The 22,500-nt window shown below is 44.2% G+C and overlaps 1 protein-coding gene across 1 annotated transcript in view; it reads right to left on the reverse strand.

Annotated features, from left to right (window-relative positions):
• LOC306917692 (dystrophin-like) overlaps positions 1–22,500 on the reverse strand; it is a gene marked incomplete at its 3' end in the record, with an annotated part of 361,506 nt that overhangs the window by 26,744 nt on the left and 312,262 nt on the right. Inside the window, exons 18-20 of the mRNA XM_079530601.1 lie at positions 18,053–18,232; positions 11,557–11,768; positions 4,659–4,782 (exon numbers count right to left, since the gene is read on the reverse strand). Coding sequence (XP_079386727.1) covers positions 4,659–4,782; positions 11,557–11,768; positions 18,053–18,232 — 516 coding nt within the window. The remainder of the gene's footprint in view (positions 1–4,658; positions 4,783–11,556; positions 11,769–18,052; positions 18,233–22,500) is intronic.

The following is a 22,500-nucleotide window of genomic DNA, read 5'->3' on the forward strand; positions in this document are numbered from 1 at the left end:
TAACCATCTGTTTAGAAACGGCCTCTCCAACGGACATCGACAAAGAACTAAGTGTCCTTACTGCATATATAACGATGCCAATCTCCAAAACAGTGAGTACAAAACAGTGAAATATCGCCTGAAGGAGGCACAGAGACGAGAGAGAGACCGAGAGTGAGTAAGTAAAACAACAGACAGAAGAAAAACAAATAGAGGAGCAGAGATGGCAAGGATACAGTCATCAGACAATTCATGTATTATATGTGACCAGATTTGACTGAGAGCCTGCCATCGCGCAAATTCCAGCTTTTCTCCAAAATGAGTTTATAGCACAGGCAGACTTCACATACTAGAGCATGTCTGAAATAAATATCAGAGCTGAAATCGACATGTAAATATGAAATAAATGCTTAAACATGTAGCTAGGTGTAATGTTAGAGACCACAGAAGTGAACCTTTCAAGCCTGTTTTCTCAACTCGCTGTTTTCTCCAAGACATTACTCTATAAGCCATATCTCCAAAACTGGTGGGCCAAACTGAACAACCAATATGTCAATTTGAAGCTATAATTCCCTTCTTTCATGACATGAAAAAACGAAAATTAAAAAAAATCCAATGGCAGTCCCTCAGTCAAATTTAGTCACATATATATTGCTGCTGTTGGTCAGAGACGTTGAGTCTCAACTCAAACTCAACTCAACAAACGTGAATTAACGCCCTACTTGATCGTACTACAGCCAGCCTGCAATGACATGCAGATCTGGTCATCCCAGCTTAGTAAGATGTTAAAAGTAAAAATATTTAGGACGACCGTTGAGCCGATTCTACTCTATGGCTCCGAGACATGGACAAAGAAACTAGAGAAACGGTTGGATGGCACTAACACCCGCCTTCTAATGAGGGCGCAAAATCTGTCTTGGAAGAGCCACCCATCGGCTAATCTAATATACGGCAACCTTCCCTGTGTTTCTTCACTAGTCCGATCCAGAAGAACACAGTTTGCCGGCCACTGCTACAGAGCTGACAATGAGGTTATAATATCTTCCCTTCTTCTCTGGAGTCCTGCCTCAAAGCAGACCAGAGGTGGAAAACTGTCGTTCCCTGATGTCATCGCTAGGGACACATGCATCAGTAAGCAGGAACTGGGGGTGGCAATGAAGGACCGGGAAGTCTGGCGTGGCATTGTGAAATTCATGATCTCGACCGCGGTCGAAAAATGATGATGATGACAGCATCACACACGAGCAACACAATTAATTGGGGAACCCTGCTATACTGTATGTACAGTTCCTAATTGGTCAGCTCCTATTCGTCACTACACACCAAATCTCTTCGGGAGAAAATAGTTGACATATAAGCTTGTTAGCCTGTGTTGAATGCTCGTTGTTCACCCCAGAATAGGGACACCGGGGTTCACGTGAAAGGGGAACTTTAAGTGGTGTAAAAAGTATTCTTAAAAAGTATCACTATACTCAAGTAAAAGTCCGGAATTCTTGACTGAAAGTACAAAAGTAATGGTATCAAAATGTACTTAATAAAGTACCAAAGTGTGGAAAGCACTCATTATGCAGAAGGTCCCATTTCACAAGTTTTCAAATGTATAATTCTTTTGAAAATAGCCTAATTTGCGATACTGGCTGGGTGCCCACACTTTTTGACTTGAGAGCTACTTTCAAAATGACCAGCTCGGCAAGATCTACCCACCAAATCAATTATTATACCATTGCTGAAAATAGTTTAAATATGTACCTGAGGGGGCTTCGGAATAGTAGAGTTCGTGTTACATTCTGTACAGTATAAGACAAATGCACTTGGAATGGAAAATGGGAAAAAATTATTTTTATCGTTTTCAATATATTTAAATGAAATACTCTTTAGGGGCATGTCATGTGATCTACCTGCACAGCCTTTGTGATCTACTGGTAGATCGCGATCTACCTTTTGGCCATTATCTACAGTGTAGATAATGGCTGAAATAGGACTCAAGTGGTTAAATGCATGTTTTGTAATAATACAAAGTAAAACAAAGTAACTTATATAACTTATATAAGTTTTCAAATAATTGCAGTGGAGTAAAAGTACAATATTTCCCCCTTAGATGTAGTGGAGTGGACCACTGGGAATTCTGTCATGTGGAAAGATGTGACAATGTGTCTCAATAACTCGTCCTCTCTCTCCCGCGTGGGGGCCTGTATGAGACAAGTCCTTTCAGCTGGTTTTTACATTGGCTTCATGGGTGATTTTCCACCGCCAGGCCCACAGAAGGCACTGGGGAGCGTCGCGCCTGATTCTCACGTGTCCTCGTCGTGCTTAATGCTTAATGCTTAATGCTTAAGATTCAAGAATATAAGCGAATCCCCATTTAATGGAAGACTTGAAAAAAGCAAGAGGATTTTCACAATCAGGGCCAAGAAGTTATAGTCTTGTTGCTACTGAAGCACGACAAGCATTTTAAGATTTCCTCACTGGAGGAAAAGAGACTATAAAAATGTCCGGGGTTTCTCTCTGGGGAGTGACAAGGATGGATAGGATCAGGATCGAGGAACATTGGAGGAGGGACGGCTTCATGTTCAACGTTTCGGGAGAGATAAAGAAAGCCAGAGGCGCCGGACAGAGATGGACATGTACAGAGGAGTGCATAGTGAGTATATCGGTATAGAAGGATCTCTGAGGTTGGCCTGAACTGCCAGGCAGGAGGCCTATAGAGGGAAGACCAAAGAGAAGATTTATGGATGTTAGTGAAAGAGGACATGAAGGTAGTCGGTGTGAGAGAAGAAGGGGGAGGCGGAGGACAGGGTGAGATGGAGGCAGATGATTCGCTGTGGAGACCCCTTGAAGGGAACAGTCGAAAGCCAGAGAAGAGGTGTTTAACCCATTTTGGGCGGGAACCCCTTTTGGTGTTTTAAGCATTAGGCCTATGTTATACTTTAGCTATTGAAAAATAGCAGATCTACAAGCTCATAGCGCGGCACCGAGTGCCGCGCTATGAACTTGTAGGTCTGCTATTTTTGAAAAATCGTGAAAATGTGCCTCAAATCTTTGAATATTCTTTCAGAGTTTCAGTTTTTAACTCAAATCATTGCTTCTGGAGAGGTCCCCTGGAACAACATATTTTCAGATGGGGGTCGGCGGCCAATTACATATAATTTTTGGGGTCCTTGACATGAAATATCGAGAACCACTGATATAGAAACATGAGGTTTTTCAGGAAAAAAAAAACATTTTAAAAAGACATTTTTAAAATGTCGATGTCAGGCCTAAATGGTTTAATTATGTCCCCAGAACCCACTTTCGAGAACCACTCTCTATTAGTCTGCCTAAATCCCAGCACACAAAATAGTTAAACGAGGAGTGTTCATTTCCTTTCGGGTATCTATTCCCACTGCGCACTCCCCGGTGCTCATTCATCTGCCGCGGTGTGCGTGCACGCGCGTGTGCACGTGCGTGCGCGTGTGCGTGTGTGTGTGTGTGTGTGTATGTGTGTGTGTGTGTGTGTGTGTGTGTTTGTGTGTGTGTGTGTGTGTGTGAACTTAAACTTGGCGGTGGTGCAACTCGTCGCGGCGTAGCAAACTAATTATCAAGTTGAAAGAGGCACAGTCTGTTCTTGAGGAAGAGAATTTGAAGGAACTTATTCTATTTTTACTCTATTATTTATCTCTCTCTCTCTGCATCGATCTCTCTGTATTCATCTATCTGTTATCTCTCTCTCTTTCTTTCTTTCTATGCATCGATCTCTCTTTATCCAGCTATCTTTATTATCTCTCTCGCTCTCTCTGTATCTGTATCTCTCTCTCTCTCTCTCTCTGCTGAAAATTGGCTGTTGCAGACAGAGCTTTCAACATAGATGAAGCAGAGACGGCAACGCTCGCAGTGAGTGGCGTTAATTGTCATCTGCTTTTCAGCATGATAATTAAAACATTTTGACGTTTGATGTGCAGCAGAACAAACCAGAGCTTCCTGCATTCGGAAACGCCTTGTTGTTGTAGCATTTCTTTTGGCATGTAGCCTCGTTTAAATAACATTTTCATCCACGGGCGTGTCTCATACCACAAACAGAACAACAACAATCCCATGGCAGCACCCCCCCCCCCCCCCCCCCCCAACACTGAAAGAGTCAGTTTTTTTTTTTTTTTTTTTTTATCCCACGATTTTGCAACCCAGTTTTTTCACCCAGTGCCAACTATCTAATGTAATCCTGGGCGCTACACTTCCTCTGCCAACCTGGGGGGGCAGCGGACTGACCTCATGCCTCCTTCTATGCATGAGGAGTCCAAGCTGCTTATTTTCACCTGACAGGGGGGGAATTTCCCTGGCCGGACGTAGCGCGTGGAAGGAACACGTTATTTCCGACCAGTTCCTTTCCCCTCCATCAGGCGCCCCGGCTGGCCAGGGGGAGGTAGTTTTAGAGAGCAGGATTACTGCATGTTTTTGTGAGGGTACCTACCCTAGGGGACACAGGGAGAACATGCAAACTCCACACAGAAAGGCCCTTTCGCCAAACCTGCCTCGGGTATGGGCACTGATGACGCGGAGGAGGAAACACGGACAGCACCCACAGCGTCCCGAGCGGGAATCGAACCCAGGACCTTCTAGCTGTGAGGCGACAGCACTACCGACTGTGCCACCGTGACCCCTACATCCCTAATTATTAGTCTATCCAGTGAGACGGCGTGTCTTACCAGCACTTTGTCGTAGAGCTCCTGGATGCTGCCCTCCTTCCGCGACACCGAGAACTCGGGACTCTGCAGGATGGCCTCGCCGCGCGTCATGTAGCTGTGCACCTCTGTGAAGTCCACGTCGAACCTGAGGGGGCACGGGCACACGCACACACACACACACACACACACACACACACACACACACACACACACACACACACACACACACACACACACACACACACACACACACACACGTACAACATTGATATTGCTTTTTGTTGCTGTCGGGTATAAACCTCTCATCTCCATATCCTGACATTTGTGTTTGTTTTCGTAAATTAAAACGCCCTACTCGATCACGCCACCGTGTCTCACAGAAGCATCGAAAGTATCGAAGCGATGCGTTTTAAGCGTGGGTCTGATACTTTTGCCTTTTTTTTTATTTGAATCTCGAAAATTAACAGTTTTTTTGGACATGTGAGGTTTCCAAGCCAAAAAGACACGTTTTCTTGAGATTGCCTATTTCAAGCTACATTTGTTTTTTATTTCATTTACAACATTTCAACGAGACCATCTACGTCACAACAATGTCTGACGACTGCAGAACACATACACGCACACACAAAAACACTCAAGACAGACTTTAAAGATTTTATGCAACAGTCTACCACAGTGACAGCTAGATTAGATCAGAGATGTCCTTTTTATTATACACAAGGGGAAATCATTTTGCTCGGGTTGATGCCTACATCACAAGACGATAAATAAATAAATACATACATAAATACGCCACAGTTAACCCATTTTGGGCGGGAACCGCTTTTGGTGTTAGCATTATGTTATGCTTTAGCTATTGAAAAATAGCAGATCTACAAGCTCATAGCGCGCCACCGAGTGGCGCGCTACGAGCTTGTAGGTCTGCTATTTTTGAAAAATCGAAGAACCACTGACATAGAAACATAGCTTTTTCAGAAAACTGTCAGGATGTAGAAGACATTTATAGAATCTGATCTCAGGTCAAAATGGGTTAAAGGACTCCGGATGAACCATTTTCTTACTGTAATATTATGTTATTACATCCAATAACGAGTGGCACAGGTGAAAACTCCAAACAGAGCGCACCGCAGCTTATATTAAACCGCTTTTTTGATGGCTCGAAAATTATTATCTCTTTTTCATAATGACCAAATACGATGCACAGTGTTTTGTCTCAAAGGGGCTTCTGAGAAAAAGGACGAACGAGCCCTAAGACCCAGCTCTGAGCTGCGGTGCATTCTGGAACAGAGAGTTTTTTTCCTTTTTCTTGCCTCTAGTAATCAGATTACGGTAAGGAAAACGCTGGTCCGGAATTCTCCTTTAAGAAGACGCCACAGTAACAAGACAATAAAAACAAGAGGTAACTATTAATAAAGACATCTCTCTAAATGTAGGTTTTTAGGCAAATTGGAACAGTGTCTACTTTGTTCCCTGAACACCCGGGGGTCCTCGGACCTCACATTGAGAGAACCTGAGCCCTACATGACTTCTGCAACTTACCAATACTGTGTCCAGATACTGTTTGTCCAGAAACCGTTTACATCTAGCATTAACATGTGTCAACTGATGATTAACACTTGGAAAGTGAATATATACATTTTTTTCTACGCTTCAAAATTGCAGCTGAAGAGACTGATGAAGACTGACTGACATGGTCGAAACGTTGCACGTTAAAGGACCACTTCACCACTTTTCAACTTCTCTTCCTATAATTGGTCCTCACTAATGTTCATGATAAAACACCACCATTTCTTTCCTACTCAGTCTGTGTCTCATAGACGGGATTTGGGCAGTTCGGACACCCGTCCACCAGTGACATCATCATTAGGCAGATTTTTTTTTTAAAATATATTTAGATTTTTATTATCGTGAGAACGATGGCTTCAACCTTTGCATTTTTCTTTCAGGAAAAGAAAGCCTGCCGTTTCTATTAGCTTGGATTCACCATCGATGATGTCACTGGTGGACGGGTTTCTGAACTGCCCACAGCCTTCCTATGAGACACAGACTGAGTAGGAAAAAAATTTGGTATTTTATCATGAACATTAGTTAGGACCAATATTATAGGAAGAGAAGTTGAAAAGTGGTGAAGTGGTCCTTTAAATACTACATTAATACAAACATTTTGTTTGAGAGGTTAAACCCCTAATAGTTTCACTTCTCTTTTAACTTTGCTTTGTTATCCAGGGCTTTTTTTGTTATAACAATTTTAGCATTATTGTATAACTGTACTAGCCTGGCTAATAAGCCAGACTCAAATCGTGTGGTATTTGAGTCTGGAGATGCTGTGTATGGATCTTGTTTCCCGGGGGGCGGGTTCAAACATTTTCGCTTTGACGCAATTGGTCAGAGCTACTGTCAGTCAAAGGTCTCAAGCATTGAACGTCACTGTACCAAAGCCCGTCCATATTGCATACCGTGTCCCGATTGGCCACACCAGGTCTCTGGTGTAGGAAATGGGCGTACAATTGAGCCTCTCCAGACCGTAATCCGCCGGCAGGCAATTTTTTTGCCAACGGCTGATTCGGTCTGGCTTATTAGCCAGGCTATAACTGTACATCTGTACTTTTTTGAAAACTGTTAAAAACGGTATTCAAATTGTTTCGATCCAGCACCTGTCCTAAATCCAGACACCAGATGCGCACACAATCTCCTGATTTAATTGTTCTGCTGCTAATTGTAAGTAAGCATACATAATGTATACAAAAAAAACAACACACATTAACCACTTCAGACCATTTCGGTCATTTGAAAATAGCAGATCTACAAGCGCACAGTGCGTCGCGATCTGCTATTTTCAGAAGATTGAAAATGGGACGTTCGGCACAATGAGTACTCCTGGTACTTTAAGTACATTTTGATGCCACAATCTTTGTACTTTTACAAAAGTACCTTTTGAATTCCGGTCTTTTACTTGTAACGGAGACGGAGTATTTCAATACTGCAGGCATATTGATGCTTTTACTTAACCCATTTTGGGCGGGAATTCCTTTTGGTGTTTTAAACATTGTTATAATTTAGCTATTGAAAAATAGCAGATCTACAAGCTCATAGCGCGCCACCGAGTGGTGCGCTATGAGCTTGTAGGTCTGATATTTTCGAAAGATCGTGAAAATGTGGCACAAATCTTTATATATATTCTTTCTTTTTTAACTCATATTTGCTTCTGGGGGGGGGGGGGTCTCTGGAACAACATATTTTCAGATGGGGGTCGGCGGCCAATTACACATAATTCTGGGGGTCCTTGACATGAAATATTGAGCACCACTGATATAGAAACACAGGTATTTCAGAAAACCTTTAGGATTTAGAAGACATTTTTAAAATTTCAACATCAGGCCTAAATGGGTTAAGTAAATAAAAAATGGGAGCACTTTTGCCCACCACTGTGCATTATGGATGGTCCAGGATGTAGTATTTGAGGAACACATGCTAATGCCAGTTTGTAAGGACGGTTTCTGAACACACAACCTGCTGGGACACAAAGACGTACCTGCTGAGGTGAGACAGCAGGAAGGGATGCATGAACCTGAATGGTGGGTGGATGGATGGATGGATGGATGGACATTTTGAACAATTGTATTTTGATAGAGTTTATAGATATTATACCTAAACGGTGGGTCTGACGCTATTTTGGGCTAAAGTTCCTTCCCAGAATAGGGACGCTTAGTTTGTTAAAGCGACGCTATGCATCTGTATGATGGTTTTGAAAGGTACCTATAGATGTCAGCGAGGAACAGACCAACGGAACTGGACTGTATGTTAACACAATATAACGTATACAATGGGTTCTCCCCTGCTCTTCTATTGAGACCTATTTAGATCGTGTCAAAGGTCATGTCTCACCCAGACACGGGATGCATCCGACACGAATTTCGACAGGGGTGGTCAAGATTCAATTCATCCCCTGAGCAAGCAGGCATGCTCTATTAGCTCAATGGTAAATATTTCAGCACTTGCATTAGGAAGCCGGGTTCAAATCCAGGGGGAGAAGAGGAAAGTTGCATATGTTTATATAACCAAACAGATGATCACATTATGTTGTCCTTGAGAGCTATATGTTATTACATGATAATATAAAACAGCTTTGTAAATTTAATTAACGCTAGTGGAAAACGATAGATATACAAACGTAAACGCTAACAAGCTATAACGATTCCAGGCTTCTACTGGGGTGGTTGTTTTGCTGCACTCTCTTCCCCGGCCGGTGAAGGCATTTTATAAATGGATGCCATGAAGATAATCAATAGGCTCTTGTCAGGATGGGGAGGGGTTGGGGGGGGGGGGAAAGCAGGTGGAATTTAATCACTGGAAACCGCTTCTAATAAGAAATGACTTTCAATTGGAACGCGACTACTTATTATCACCCCCAACGCCCAGGACGAAGTTCTTTGTCTTTTCTATTAGTAACGCCCGACGCCCAGGACGAAGTATTGTCCAAAAGACGAAGTTTATTGATATGAGAACGGATCGCATGGCTCTATAGCCCAGGAGCGCCTGTTGGGCAATCCTCTGTGTTGCATAAGAGTGAGACGTCATCGAAAAACTCCCTCCCCTGTTTAGCTGATGAAAACGAAAATCTTAAAACGTTCATAACTCGCGATCTAAATCATCCCGTCTAATTATGAAAAAAGATCCTGTGTTAGACGGCGCTCCGCGGTCCAGTCGCTAGTCGCGATAGATTTATTCTTACCTCCCGTTGTTGTCGATCGACTCTAGAGTGGTGTGGCTATTGTTAGCTGCTACACGGACACATCCGGTCCGTCCGTAAAAGGGGTCCGTGTTTATAAATCGAATGGGCGCATTAATGTAATGGATTAAATAACCCTGGGCAATTAAAGTGATAATTATTTTACTTCGAGGTGGTCTTTGAGAAAAAAATAAGTGCAGTGAAATTCAATTAGCATCGTCTCTGGCGGGTGGAAACCTCATACTGTATGTCCAAAACTGTTCAGGATTCCAAATTCTAAAGTAGCAAAAGTAGCAGATCCACATGCTCGAGCTCTGAGGCACTCGGTGCCGCGCTATGAGCTTGTAGATCTGCTATTTTTCAATAGCTAAAGTATAACATAATGCAGCTTAAAACACTAAAAGGGGTTCCCGTCCTGAATGGGTTAAACAAAAACAGTTTAGAATATGGAGATAAGAGGTTTCGTCCCGTCATTTGGAACCATCCGTGTGTCATTAGAACCATTGGAACCATCCGTGTGTCATTAGAAAGAGATTATTTCCATAGAGCATAACGCTCTAAATGACTTCCTTGATGATGGAGTGGCGCACATTGCTGATTGCACGCAGGCACGCACACGCTCACACGCCCCCAACATATATTGGGAGATGAAAGCCAATTTTTTTTTTTTATCGTAACCAAACAGGTATCACAGGTATGACTCGTCCTATATAACCCCAATCCTAACCTCAGAAGAACCCAAATGTTGGGGCGGGAACCCCTTTTGGTGTTAGCATTATGTTATGCTTTAGTTATTGAAAAATAGCAGATCTACAAGCTCATAGCGCGCCACCGAGTGGCGCGCTACGAGCTTGTAGGTCTGCTATTTTTGAAAAATCGAAGAACGACTGACATAGAAACATAGCTTTTTCAGAAAACTGTCAGGATGTAGAAGACATTTTTTAGAATCTGATCTCAGGTCAAAATGGGTTAAGAGGAAAATGTCAAATAAGCAAATAGCATGTTCAAATAAGCTATACCCTTATACTATATAAGATATTTGTTTTGGCCTTTTCCGCTTTTATTGATAGTTGAAAGTATACTGACAGGAAATGGGGAGAGAGATGGGGGGGAAGACCATAGATATAGAGATAAACGTAGACCCCCTTTCCGGCTCTGGAGCGTATGTGCTCAAGGGAGGGCAAAACATTCACCGAGATTCCTTTGCGAAGCCCCGCGGAAGCATGAGCGTGCATCACAGAGCGCATGTTCAGGTCTGTAAGTCCCGGAAAAGATGCGCTGTGATTGGCCAAGTAATCACTTGAGTGGCAGCGTGACGTAACGTGCCTTCCACACTTCCGGCGTATACTTCCTTCCCCAGTGTAAATTCTTCCCGCCCCTCCTTCAACACACATCGCTCCAACGAACTGCAGCTGCCAATGAGGAATCTATTTTTTTATTATCTATGGGGGAAGACACGCGGCAAAGGTCGTCGGGATCGGGAGTCAAACGAGCGGCACGCCGTCCGGGCTGGCTCAGCAGCCTAGGTGCAGCCCAGACGGTTGAGATAATCTTTTGTAACCTATTTTTTCCACCCGTCAATTATTGTCTATGTAATCCTGGGCACTATACACTGACTCCCTCTGCCAACCTGGGGAGAGCAACGGACTGACCTCATGCTTCCTTCTATATGCATGAGGTGACCATGGTGACGCTTCTTTTCTCCTGACAGGGAGTTTCCCCGGTTCAAGGTTCAAGGTTCAAGGTCTTTATTAATGTCCCAGAAGGGCAATTGTGTTCACAGCAACAGTAGTGGTTTCCGACATACAAACAATACAAAACAATACAGGACAACAACAGACAAGAGACACCATGGCATAAACAGAGGTCTGGTCGCATCTATTGCAGGTAGAAGAATAAGAGATTAAAACAATAAATAAAATAAAAACATAACGCGTGGAAGGAACATGTGATTCCAACCACTCGTGGGGACACTTGACCCTAGCGAGTACAACCAAGTACACACACACACACACACACACACACACACACACACACACACACACACACACACACACACACACACACACACACACACACACTGGGAGCACCTCCGAGTGGCCTCCATGGAGAGACAGAGCAGGTACACACACACACACACACACAAACACACACACGCACACACACACACACACACACACGCACGCTCACCTTTTCCTGAGCTCGGAGTCCACGGCCATTTGTCTCTTCTTCTGCGGCGGCGGGGACTCTCGGGTCATACGCACGGGCGAGGGCGTCGGCCTCACCTTCTCCCGCGTGGTGGTGGTCACCTTGGTGACGACGGCCGTCACCGACTGGGACGCGCTCAGCGACTGGGTGAGGGTCACCTCGCTCTGCTGGGCCGTGCTGAGCGCCGACGAGATCTGTCACACGCACATTTGAAATGTTTATTTATGTCCACATAATGAGAAGTACAGGAATACCTTGTACAAAGGACATAAACACTGCCAATGCAGTTTGACAGTGGGAGAGCAGCCAGTTACAACGTGCATGGACGGCAAAGCATCGTTACATACAGTACAGCTGACATGTCGGACACAGGACAGCAGACATAAATCATGGATAAAGGAAACACACACGCACACGCACACACACACACACAGTCACACACAGTCACACACAGTCACACACACACACACGTTTGTTATTACTATATTTATTAGTATTTAAAATGGTCTATTTCTCAAAGTCTCCTATACTTGTGGGGATAGGTGTAGTAATGCAAGTATGCAAACACACACACACGGAAACACACTGTCCACAACACACCCATGTGCACGCACGCGCGCGCACACACACACACAAAACACAGTTATTTTTAGAATGGACAGAAACACAAGTATATTTCAGCTTGCAATGTTCTGGCAGGATCAATCACAGAAAACTAAACACGCACGCACGCACGCACGCACGCACGCACGCACGCACGCACGCACGCACACACACACGCACGCACACACACCACAGAATGTCCTTCTGAGATGCTGAGTCAAAGATTCAAAGATCACCTGCATCAAATCATAAATCATGCCAAGAAATAGATAAACCAAGGTGTCTCATCCCATCCCCGTGTGCGTGTGTGCGTGTGTATGTGTGTGCGCGTGCGTGTGCGTGCATGCGTGCGTGCGTGCGTGCGTGGGCGCGCGACACACAATCTTTTCTGTATGTAAATCAGATAGATATAGGAGAGCGATTAAGGAGTACTCAAAGCCGATATTAAGCAAGAATTAAATGGTGTGTGCGTGTGCATTGGTACGAGTGTGAAATATCTTATCTGCCTTTGCCTGTCTTTCTGGCTGTGTCGATTTCTGTGTGCATGCATGAGTTTGTGCGTGCTTGTTGCAGTCCTTTTTTAATAAAGGAGGCTGGTTGAAGTGTTTTCATTGAGTTTTCATTGAGTTTAAGCGGATGTTCATGTGCGTGTGTGTGTCCACGCGAGCTTGTGCGTGCGTGCGTGCGTGCGTGCGTGCGTGCGTTAACTGAGTATTAAAGTAGATGTGTGTGGGTGTTCGTGGAAGAAAAGAGCATGAATATGTAGATTAATTACATCACTAAAAACAAACAACATTAGAATAGATAGATACTCACACATATATGCCATACTGACACTTCTCTTTCATTATCCAACATGCTTTTTCAACCACTTAAAGGTAATATAGGCAACATTTCTATCTGTGTGTACACACTCCCTCCCCCCTCCCCTCTTTGACAGGTATCAAAATGGTTGCCGTCTTTGATGCTGTCAGGATCTGCCTTCCTTGTATTGTGTTTGGTGTTCCTGAATCTTATTTTGAAGTGATGCTTTTGTGTTTCCTGTCCTCCTTTGTAGTAGTTTCCTGCCTTGTCTCACCTTCCCTGATTTGTGGTTCTTTGTTTCACCTGTGTCTTGTTTTCCCCAGCCAATGTGTTGATTTGATTTGAGTTCACCTGTGTCCTGTTAATCTTGTGCCTATTTAAGCCCTGTGTTTGGTTGTGTTCTCTGTTGGATTATTGTATTGTCACCTGAGTTCCAAGTCTGTTTTATGTGAGTATATAAAAGGATAGAGACTGAACTGGCGCGAAGCTCCGCCCCCCCAGCTATTCATGTCAGTGGAAGTTGCTCAGTGGCGTTTTGAAGCACCCGGAAGACTGCCGGAAGTACCTCCTCCGGACCTCAAATTTGAGGTCCGGGGTGACGTAGGGAGTGATGGTCCTACATGTTAAAGCCCAGCTGCACGGGTTTCCCGGTCATGAATACACGGGTCCGCCTGTAGTCCCTCCTCCTACCACTAGGGCCCAGAGCTTCAACGTTGAATAGCCTCACTGGCCCCTTGCTTGAAACCCACCCCTGACAGATGCATTCAATGATTCAGGAGAATACTAACGAGCATAGACACTTGTATGGCTCAATCAATCAACTCGGTGAACAACCTCTTTGAAGTTCAAAGGGATCAATTCTCTTAATTGACCCCGCTGAGCTCCCCTTCCCAGCTCCCTCCTCCCCCCAACAAACAGAGGCGTCCCTGCCCAAGGGATGAATGTCAACATAAACAATGGAACAAAACCAAAATACAGCCAGAGGGACGCGTCTTTCTGCAAAATGATATAGTGGGGCTGATAGAGGGGAAAACAATGCTAAATATATAAATATACATATATTCTGAATTTAGGCTTAAATGTTGCCTATAGTACCTTTAAAAAAGAAATAATAATACGTCATAAACAAGCCCTGGAAGTTATGGATGGGATGTCAGGACGGACAGCCTCATCATTGTGATGTACTTGTCCAATAAATACAATGTTGAGCTTTGACAGTTTAATTTTGTGTTGTGACGTTCAGTGCATAAATACTGCTCCTTCAGTCAGTGTGAAGAGCGTCGCTCTACACTCCGCTCAGAGGAAATGAGCCCGGCTAGTTTAGTAGTTTCAAGGTCCACTTCAGGGGTTCTCAAAGTGATATCATCTTGAAAGCAACAAAAAATAAGAAAGGGGGTGTTGCCGTCCGTGCCCCTAAACGAGACCTCTGGCTTTTGCGCAATCTGCACTTTTCTTTTAAAGCCATCAAACAATGGAATAATAATAAAAAAATATGCATTACCATATTTTTCTGCCATGAGGGGAAACAAAAATGATTAAGAAATGATTTTAAGCAACCGCAGCCTTGTCAGCATTATTTTGTATATGCTGAAACTGTAGGTATAGAGGCCTAGGTGATGATTTTTTTTGTATATGTGTGTGTGTGTGTGTGTGTGTGTGTGTGTGTGTGTGTGTGTGTGCGTGCGTGCGTGCGTGCGTGCGTGCGTGCGTGCGTGCGTGCGTGCGTGCGTGCGTGCGTGCGTGCGTGTGTGTGTGTGCGCGCGCATGTAAGTGCATGCATGCTAGTACAGGTGTCTATCTAAAATGCCTTTGGTGTTTGTGTGCAGGGGTGTGTGTGTGTGTGTGCGCGTGTGCGTGTGCGTGTGCGCGCGCGTGTGTGTGTGTGTGAATTGCGGTGTCTTCTTTAATAAAGAAAGTATGCATGAAGTGTTTTCATTGAGTGTTAAGTGTGTGTGTGTGTGTGTGTGTGTGTGTGTGTGTGTGTGTGTGTGTGTGTGTGTGTGTGTGTGTGTGTGTGTGTGTGTGTGCGCGCACGCATGCGTGCGTGTGAGAACTGAGAAGACTTGATTAAACATGAAAATATGGATTAATTACATCAATAAAAACAAACATGATTAGATAAAAAACACTTCAGTTCACTTAGCAGTTATCTGCAGTACTGACATCTCTCTTTCACACTGTGCACAAACGTGTGTGTGTGTGTGTGTGTGTGTGTGTGTGTGTGTGTGTGTGTGTGTGTGTGTGTGTGTGTGTGTGTGTGTGTGTGTGTGTCTGTGTGTGCGTGGGTGTGTGTGTGTTTTCATGGAAGAAAAGAGAACATGAAAATATGGATATGGAATTATATGGATTAATTACATCAATAAAAACAAACATGATTAGACAGAAAACACTTCAGTTCACTTGCCGTACTGACATTTGTCTTTCACACTATCCGCGCTTGTGTGTGTGTGTGCGTGCGTGCGTGCGTGCGTGCGTGCGTGCGTGCGTGCGTGCGTGCGTGCGTGCGTGCGTGCGTGCGTGCGTGCGTGCGTGCGTGCGTGCGTGCGTGCGTGCGTTTGAATTACAACACTAGTGAGGACCAAATGTCACCAGGAATACAGTAACGGTTCATTTATGGTTCCAACATATATACCGGTATAATAAGAATAGAATACATAAGAATATATTTTTAGATAGTGTTAGAATTACGATTAGATTCAGGTTGGAGATGAGACATTTAAAGCAGGGCTTATCAAAGAGGGTGCCGTGCCTTGACGCAAGTCCAGGGGTGCCTCAGAATACTTGGATAATATTTGGAATTCATCAGTGTCACTTCATCAGGGTGGGCGGGAACCCCTTTTGGTGTTAGCATTATGTTATGCTTTAGCTATTGAAAATTAGCAGATCATAGCGCGCGCTTGTAGGTCTGCTATTTTTGAAAAAAATCGAAGAACGACTGACATAGAAACATAGCTTTTTCATAAAACTGTCAGGATGTAGAAGACATTTTTAGAATCTGATCTCAGGTCAGAATGGGTGAATCACTTTGACCCTCTATGCTTGGTGAAACTGACCCGGGTTGAACTGTACTTGGTGCGTTCTGCTATTCTTGGTGAATGTTCCCCCCGGAATAAGAATTCTAGGGTTTCATTGGTTAAACACCGTAATGTATGAAAGATATTTTCAGTCCTATAATGGAAACAAATATTCTCTCCAGTTTTTCCTCGTGACATACAGTACTGTATCTTTGGGGGAAAGATTTACCGTACGTATTTACGTACCGTTATGACAAAAGGTCCTATAAAGCAACAATGTATTTTTTCCATTGTGGTGTATTGTACTCAATTAATCAATAATACACATAGTGTGTGTATAGTAGGTCCTTAAGTCGACTAATCGATCGAGGGAGTCTTAGTCGACTACCAATCTCTTAGTCGGTCTGTTTTTGTTGCATCATTCAACTTAGAAATTGGGCTAATTTGTTATATTAATTAACAAAAATATATACTGTATATATCAAGCAAGTATATGCTAAATCATTAAACACCCAAATGGAATGATCCTCTATTACAGGGGTTCTCAACGTTTTTGGCCGGGGACCCCCGAAAATGCTTTGGCAACGTCTCGGGACCTCCGCCCCGCCCCCTCCCGACCCCCAATATAAATTGACTGCTACAATAACCTTAAACCATTTTGGGCGGGAACCCCTTTTGGTGTTTTAAAGGGATAGTTCAGATTTTTTGAACTTAAGTTGTATGAAATACTTGCCATTAATATAGTGGTTGCAACTGTATTAATTGATTGCCCGAGTCCCATGGTGGGAGTTCTGCTCTGGTTTTGGTCAATATTAAGTAGTTCCGGTCATTTTGTGGGGGGCACTGGGGCCACGCAGTAAAAGTAAATTAATCCACAAAACGAACGTAATTTGTATTGTTGACCTATTTCTAAAATATTAGCGCAACTTTCGTTCAACTTTGACCCCTCTATCACATGGAACTATTTTTTGGGCGTAGTGATATGGACACAAAAAACATAGTTCTGTGTGATAGAGGGGTAAAAAAAGAACGGAAGTTGCACTAATATTTTAGAAATAGGTCAACAATACAAATTACGTTAGTTTTGTGGATTAATTTACTTTTACTGCGTGGCCCCCAGTGCCCCCCACAAAATGACCGGAACTACTTGATATTTCACCAAAACCAGAGCAGAACTCCCACCACAGGACTCGGGCAATCAATTAATACAGTTGCAACCACTATATTAATGGCAAGTATTTCATACAACTTAAGTTCAAAAAATCTGAACTATCCCTTTAAGCATTGTTATAATTTAGCTATTTAAAAATAGCAGATCTACAAGCTCATAGCGCTACGAGCTTGTAGGTCTGCTAAATTTTTGGAAAAAAAAAAAAAAAAACCTTTTTTTTTTTTTTTTTTTTTTGAAAATAGTTTGGGGACCCCCTAAAATAATTTGGCGACCCCCCGAGGGGTCGCGACCCACGGGTTGAGAACCCCTGCTCTATTACATAACTTTTTTTTTTTTACGTTATGCAATCAGACTGATTCGACTGCCAATCTCTCAGTCAAATCATACAAAAAAGGGGGAAAAAAAGTCAAAACAGTGTGTAGTCTCGCGTAGCCAGACAACTATTCCACAATCTCCGAATGCTATTAATAATAACAATAATAATAATACATTTTATTTATAAGGCGCCTTTCAGGGCACTCAAGGTCGCCGTACAACAAGTTAAAAACAGTTGAAAGCAAAAGCAGACAATAAAGTATAGCTTGCAGCAGAAAACACAGATCAATCATAGGCCTGCCTAAACAGGTGGGTTTTGAGGTGGGTTTGAAATGAGGTGATTGAGTCCATGTTTCTTATATCAGGGGGGGAGGGAGTTCCAGAGGTGAGGGGCAGAGCGGCTGAAAGCTCTTGACCCCATGGTGGACAGACGGGCTGGGAGGACTTTCAGTTTGATGGAGGAGGCATCTGGAAATTTGGTCTGGCCACACAAGACTTGTGTTATTTGTCTGTGCGCGTGCGTGCGTACGTGCGTGCATGCGTGCGTGCGCGTGTGCACGCCCTCCCCTACCTGTGCGTTGCTGAGCTCCAGGCCCTGCAGCAGGCGGTCGTAGCGCTGGGCCAGGTTGTCCAGTCTGGCCTCCAGCTTGGCGGCCATGTCTTTGTTCTTCACGCTGGACAGCAGGTCCTGACTCAGGCTACACAGTCGGTCCATGCTGGAGCGCTTCAGCTCGATCTCCCCCTTCAGCGTCTGACGGAGAGAGAGAGTCACAGTTAACCCATTTTGACCTGAGATCAGATTCTAAAAATGTCTTCTACATCCTGACAGTTTTCTGAAAAAGCTATGTTTCTATGTCAGTCGTTCTTCGATTTTTCAAAAATAGCAGACCTACAAGCTCGTAGCGCGCCACTCGGTGGCGCGCTACGAGCTTGTAGATCTGCTATTTTTCAATAGCTAAGGCATAGCATAATGCTAACACCAAAAGGGGTTCCCGCCCAAAATGGGTTAAGTCCATTTATATTACAGCCTGATATCACAAAACATACTGTATGTCCCAAAGGGCTGTGTACATAAAAAAGCACAAATAAAACAGTAATAAAAACAAGTATTGCAATGTTACATATTATGCGTACAAATCACATAAAAACAATGTAGGCAATTTAAGGTAATAAAAACAACAAATCTCATCCCTGTGAAGCGCGGGGCGCTCGTATCATCGTACATCATCATGACATAAAATAGACACTATGGGCTCCATTTTCGTCACCGCTAAACCCCTTATCCCTAAACTTCTTTGCCTTTTTTTACTATTTTGCTAAACATTTTCTAATAGTTAAAATGGCCAGTCTACAAGCTCACACCGTGTCAATGTAGAGTGGCTGTTGAACTATTCAAAAATGTTTTTCAAAATAGTAAAAAAGGGCGATAAGTTGTTTAGTGTGACGAAAATGGAGCCTTTAGCGGTGACGAAAATGGAGCCCCAAGTCTATTTGCGAAGACACTATGATGTAAAATTATGGAATTTAATGTTTGTTTAAGAGGAAGTTTGTGGACGATAACTAAAAGCTGGATGTATGAACTAGGGCTCCTTTTCGGCCCCTCTAAAACTATGAGCTGGATGACTGTACTGTAGTGCTTTGTTCAGACTAGGTGAGGTCAAACTAAAGGCCGATGCAAAAAGCTGTGTTTTTTAGTCCATTCTTGAACATGTTAGCCTGTGGGATTCGGATGGATTCCAGAGACAAGGGGCTTGATGGGAGAAAGCTCTGCCACCTGCTGCCGTTTGATCTATGTGAGGGATGGTTGACAGACCGTCATTGCTTGATCGTAGGGACCCAACTGGAGTATACCGTTTGACTAGGGATGTTAGGTAGGATGGAGGCTAGCTATGTTGTGTAATATTTGTGACTAAATTTGACTGAGGGACTGCCATTGATTTTTTTTGAATTTTCGTTTTTTTCATGTCATATGAAAGCAGGGAATCATAGCTTCAAATTGACATATTGGTTGTTCAGTTTGACCCACCAGTTTTGGAGATTATAGCTTATAGAGTAATGTCTTGCAGAAAACAGCGAGTTGAGAAAACAGGCTTGAAAGATTCACTTCTGTGGTCTCTAACATTACATCTAGCTACATGTTTGGGCATTTATTTCATATTTACATGTCGATTTCAGCTCTGACACTTATTTCAGACATGCTCTAGTATGTGAAGAGTCTGCCTGTGCTATAAACTCATTAAAAAAAAAACATTTTGTAGTTTAGAGGTAACACTTTAAAATCAGATCCATCCATCCATCCATCTTCAACCGCTTATCCGCCGGGTCGCACCAGAGCTCCACCAGAGTGCTCCAGACTTCCCTCTCCGGAGCAACATCAGTGACTTCCTCCTGGGGGACCCCCCCGAGACATTCCAAGGCCAGTGAGTCGATGTAATCCCTCCATCTGCGCCTTGGTCTGCACCATGAGGGACGTGCCTCGAGGACCTCCCTAGGGAGACGCCCGAGAGGCATGCTAACCAGAACCACCTAAGCTGCAGGCTCCTTTCCAGGCGAAGAAGCAGCGACTCTACTCCGAGTCTCTATCGTGATCTACCATGTACAGTCAGTGTAGAGAGATGAGTATACAGGGGTGATGGGATCGCATTTGCTTTGTCGTGGTTAATATCCTGGCATTTGTTGGTACTTCTTTGTGTAAAGGCGAGTCAGGGGCCGTGCCCACCAAGACGTTTTCTTTTATTTGCAGCAGCGTATGTTTGGACTCGTTATCCCCACCAGGCTGGAACAGCCGAAGGGATTGCGGTTTCGCTGCCGTGAAGTCTGTCCAATCCGTCTGTAAACCGCTAATCTCCAGAACCCATCGGTGTGAAACTTTAGTTTGCGCACACACAAACTAAAGTTTCACGCTGATGGGTTCTGGAGATTAGCACAGACGGCGCACACACACGCACACGCACACACACACGCACACACACACACACACACACACACACACACACACACACACACACACACACTTGTTCCGTCTAGTCAGAGTGCAGTACACTGGTCTCTTAGAGAGAAGCTTGTAGAACAGCAATTTTCGGGGCCCAATGTTCCTCGCTGAAAGATAGATAGATAGGCTTGGGTTCAAAGCGGTTAAAGTATTTTCCAGTGTCGGGTGGAAACCTTGTATGTCCAAGACTGTTACTTTTCAGGATTGAAATTTAGAAAAATCACACCCGTGTGAAGTGTGGGGGGGGCGCTCTTATCATCATACATCATAAATATATCATCTCATTCCGGCCAATTAGGATTTGCGTCCTCACCTTCGTCTTATGTGTTTACGCAATGTTTGTGTTTACACAAACACTCAAAGCTGGCCATTCATTATCAATGGCATTTAATGTTTGTGTTGGGACAATGACGTAATACATTGACCAACTGGCCTTGGAACGTCTCGGGATCCCCCAGGAGGAAGTCACTAATGTTGCTCTGGAGAGGGAAGTCTGGAGTACTCTGGTGGAGCTGTTGCCCCCGCGACCCGACTACGGATAAGCGGTTGAAGATGGATGGATGGATGTATGGATGGGACAATGACGTAAAACTGGCCATTCATTATCAATGGCATTTAATGGACAATGTTTGTGTTTACACACACGCTCAAAGCTGGACATAGCTTCTCCCTCCATGTCAGAGCTTCGGGTTTATCTGAAGTTCTATTACTGACACCACTGATATTAACGTCAGGATTAGATACCGGTACTCTACAGCAGGGGTTCTCAACCGGTGGGTCGCGACCCCTCGGGGGGTCGCCAAATTATTTTAGGGGGTCCCCGGCCAAAAACGTTGAGAACCCCTGCTCTACAGGTGCAACTCCAATTTGCCTTCCTTCCTTTTTTTCTCTTTCTATTCTTCCCTCTCTGCTTCTTTCCCTCCCTCTCTTCCCCCCTCTCTTCTTCTTCTTTTGTGTATCATCAGATGGCCAACTCAGTGTCATGCAGCCATGCCCTCGTCTCTGGTCCTAAGTCAAAAAGGCCAGCTTCTGAGGGTGGGCTGTATAGGGGGCAGTCTGTGATGATGTGCTCGGCAGTCTGTTCAGGCTCGCCACACTAGCATGCCGCACTGTCTGATAGGCCCCACTTCTTCATAGATGACTTGAAGCGTCCCACGCCACAGCGCAGACGGTTCAGCGAGGTCCATAGATGGCGTGGCATGTCTTCTCCTTTTACACCACCTGCTGGGTCCCCGGATGTATTGATGGATCCGGGAGGGCCCGGCCGTCTCCCACGACTGTTTCCAGGATGCTGCCAGCCAGGCGTCTCTGGACAAGTTCTCAGGAATCGACTGTAGCATCTCTTGAGCTGCCTCGTTGTAGGGATGACGAGACTTGAGCCTGCCTGGTGGTGCCGGTGTTGTCGTGGCTTTGTGCAAGATGTGCCAGTCATACTTCTGGGCTTTTCTTGCCAGGGCTAGCGTAGCCGCATCCCGTCGGAGACTGGCTGGAGCAATTCCAGCCAGGACTGGCAGGTAGGACACCGGTGTGGTCTCTCTTGCTGTCTTTCTCTAGTGCTGTCTATTTGTCTGTCTGTCTCTCTGTCTCTCAATAGACCCCCTTATGCAGTTATGATATGCATGATATGTCTTCCCGGTGTATCGCAGACTTCACTGCGTGAAAAGAGGAGTTAACAGGCAATTATGGGCACTGTATTTTGCCCGTGAACCTTAAGTTTAGCAGCATATACAGTAATATACGGTAATATACAGGTGTGATGGTACAATTCGGGAGTTTACGGGAGTTTGTTGGAACGTTTAACGGGAGTTTCCTGTAATATACACATCCATATTCCAAGCTTTTTGCGCAGTGCTTCTTACTGAAAGTTGAAAGCCTCGTAGTGAAAGAACCAATTATCGTAGTATCATACAACAGGTCGTTTCGAGGAAGCAATCTGATTGGTTGAAACGGCTTCTAGCCGTGGATCAAACCAGCACCATTCACCACCTAATCAAAACAAAGAATTCAGCTGCTCTGTTTTCCCAGAG

The sequence above is a fragment of the Electrona antarctica genome (genome assembly GCF_951216825.1).
Source record: "Electrona antarctica genome assembly, contig: SUPER_24_unloc_1, whole genome shotgun sequence".
Classification (NCBI taxonomy): Eukaryota; Metazoa; Chordata; class Actinopteri; order Myctophiformes; family Myctophidae; genus Electrona; species Electrona antarctica.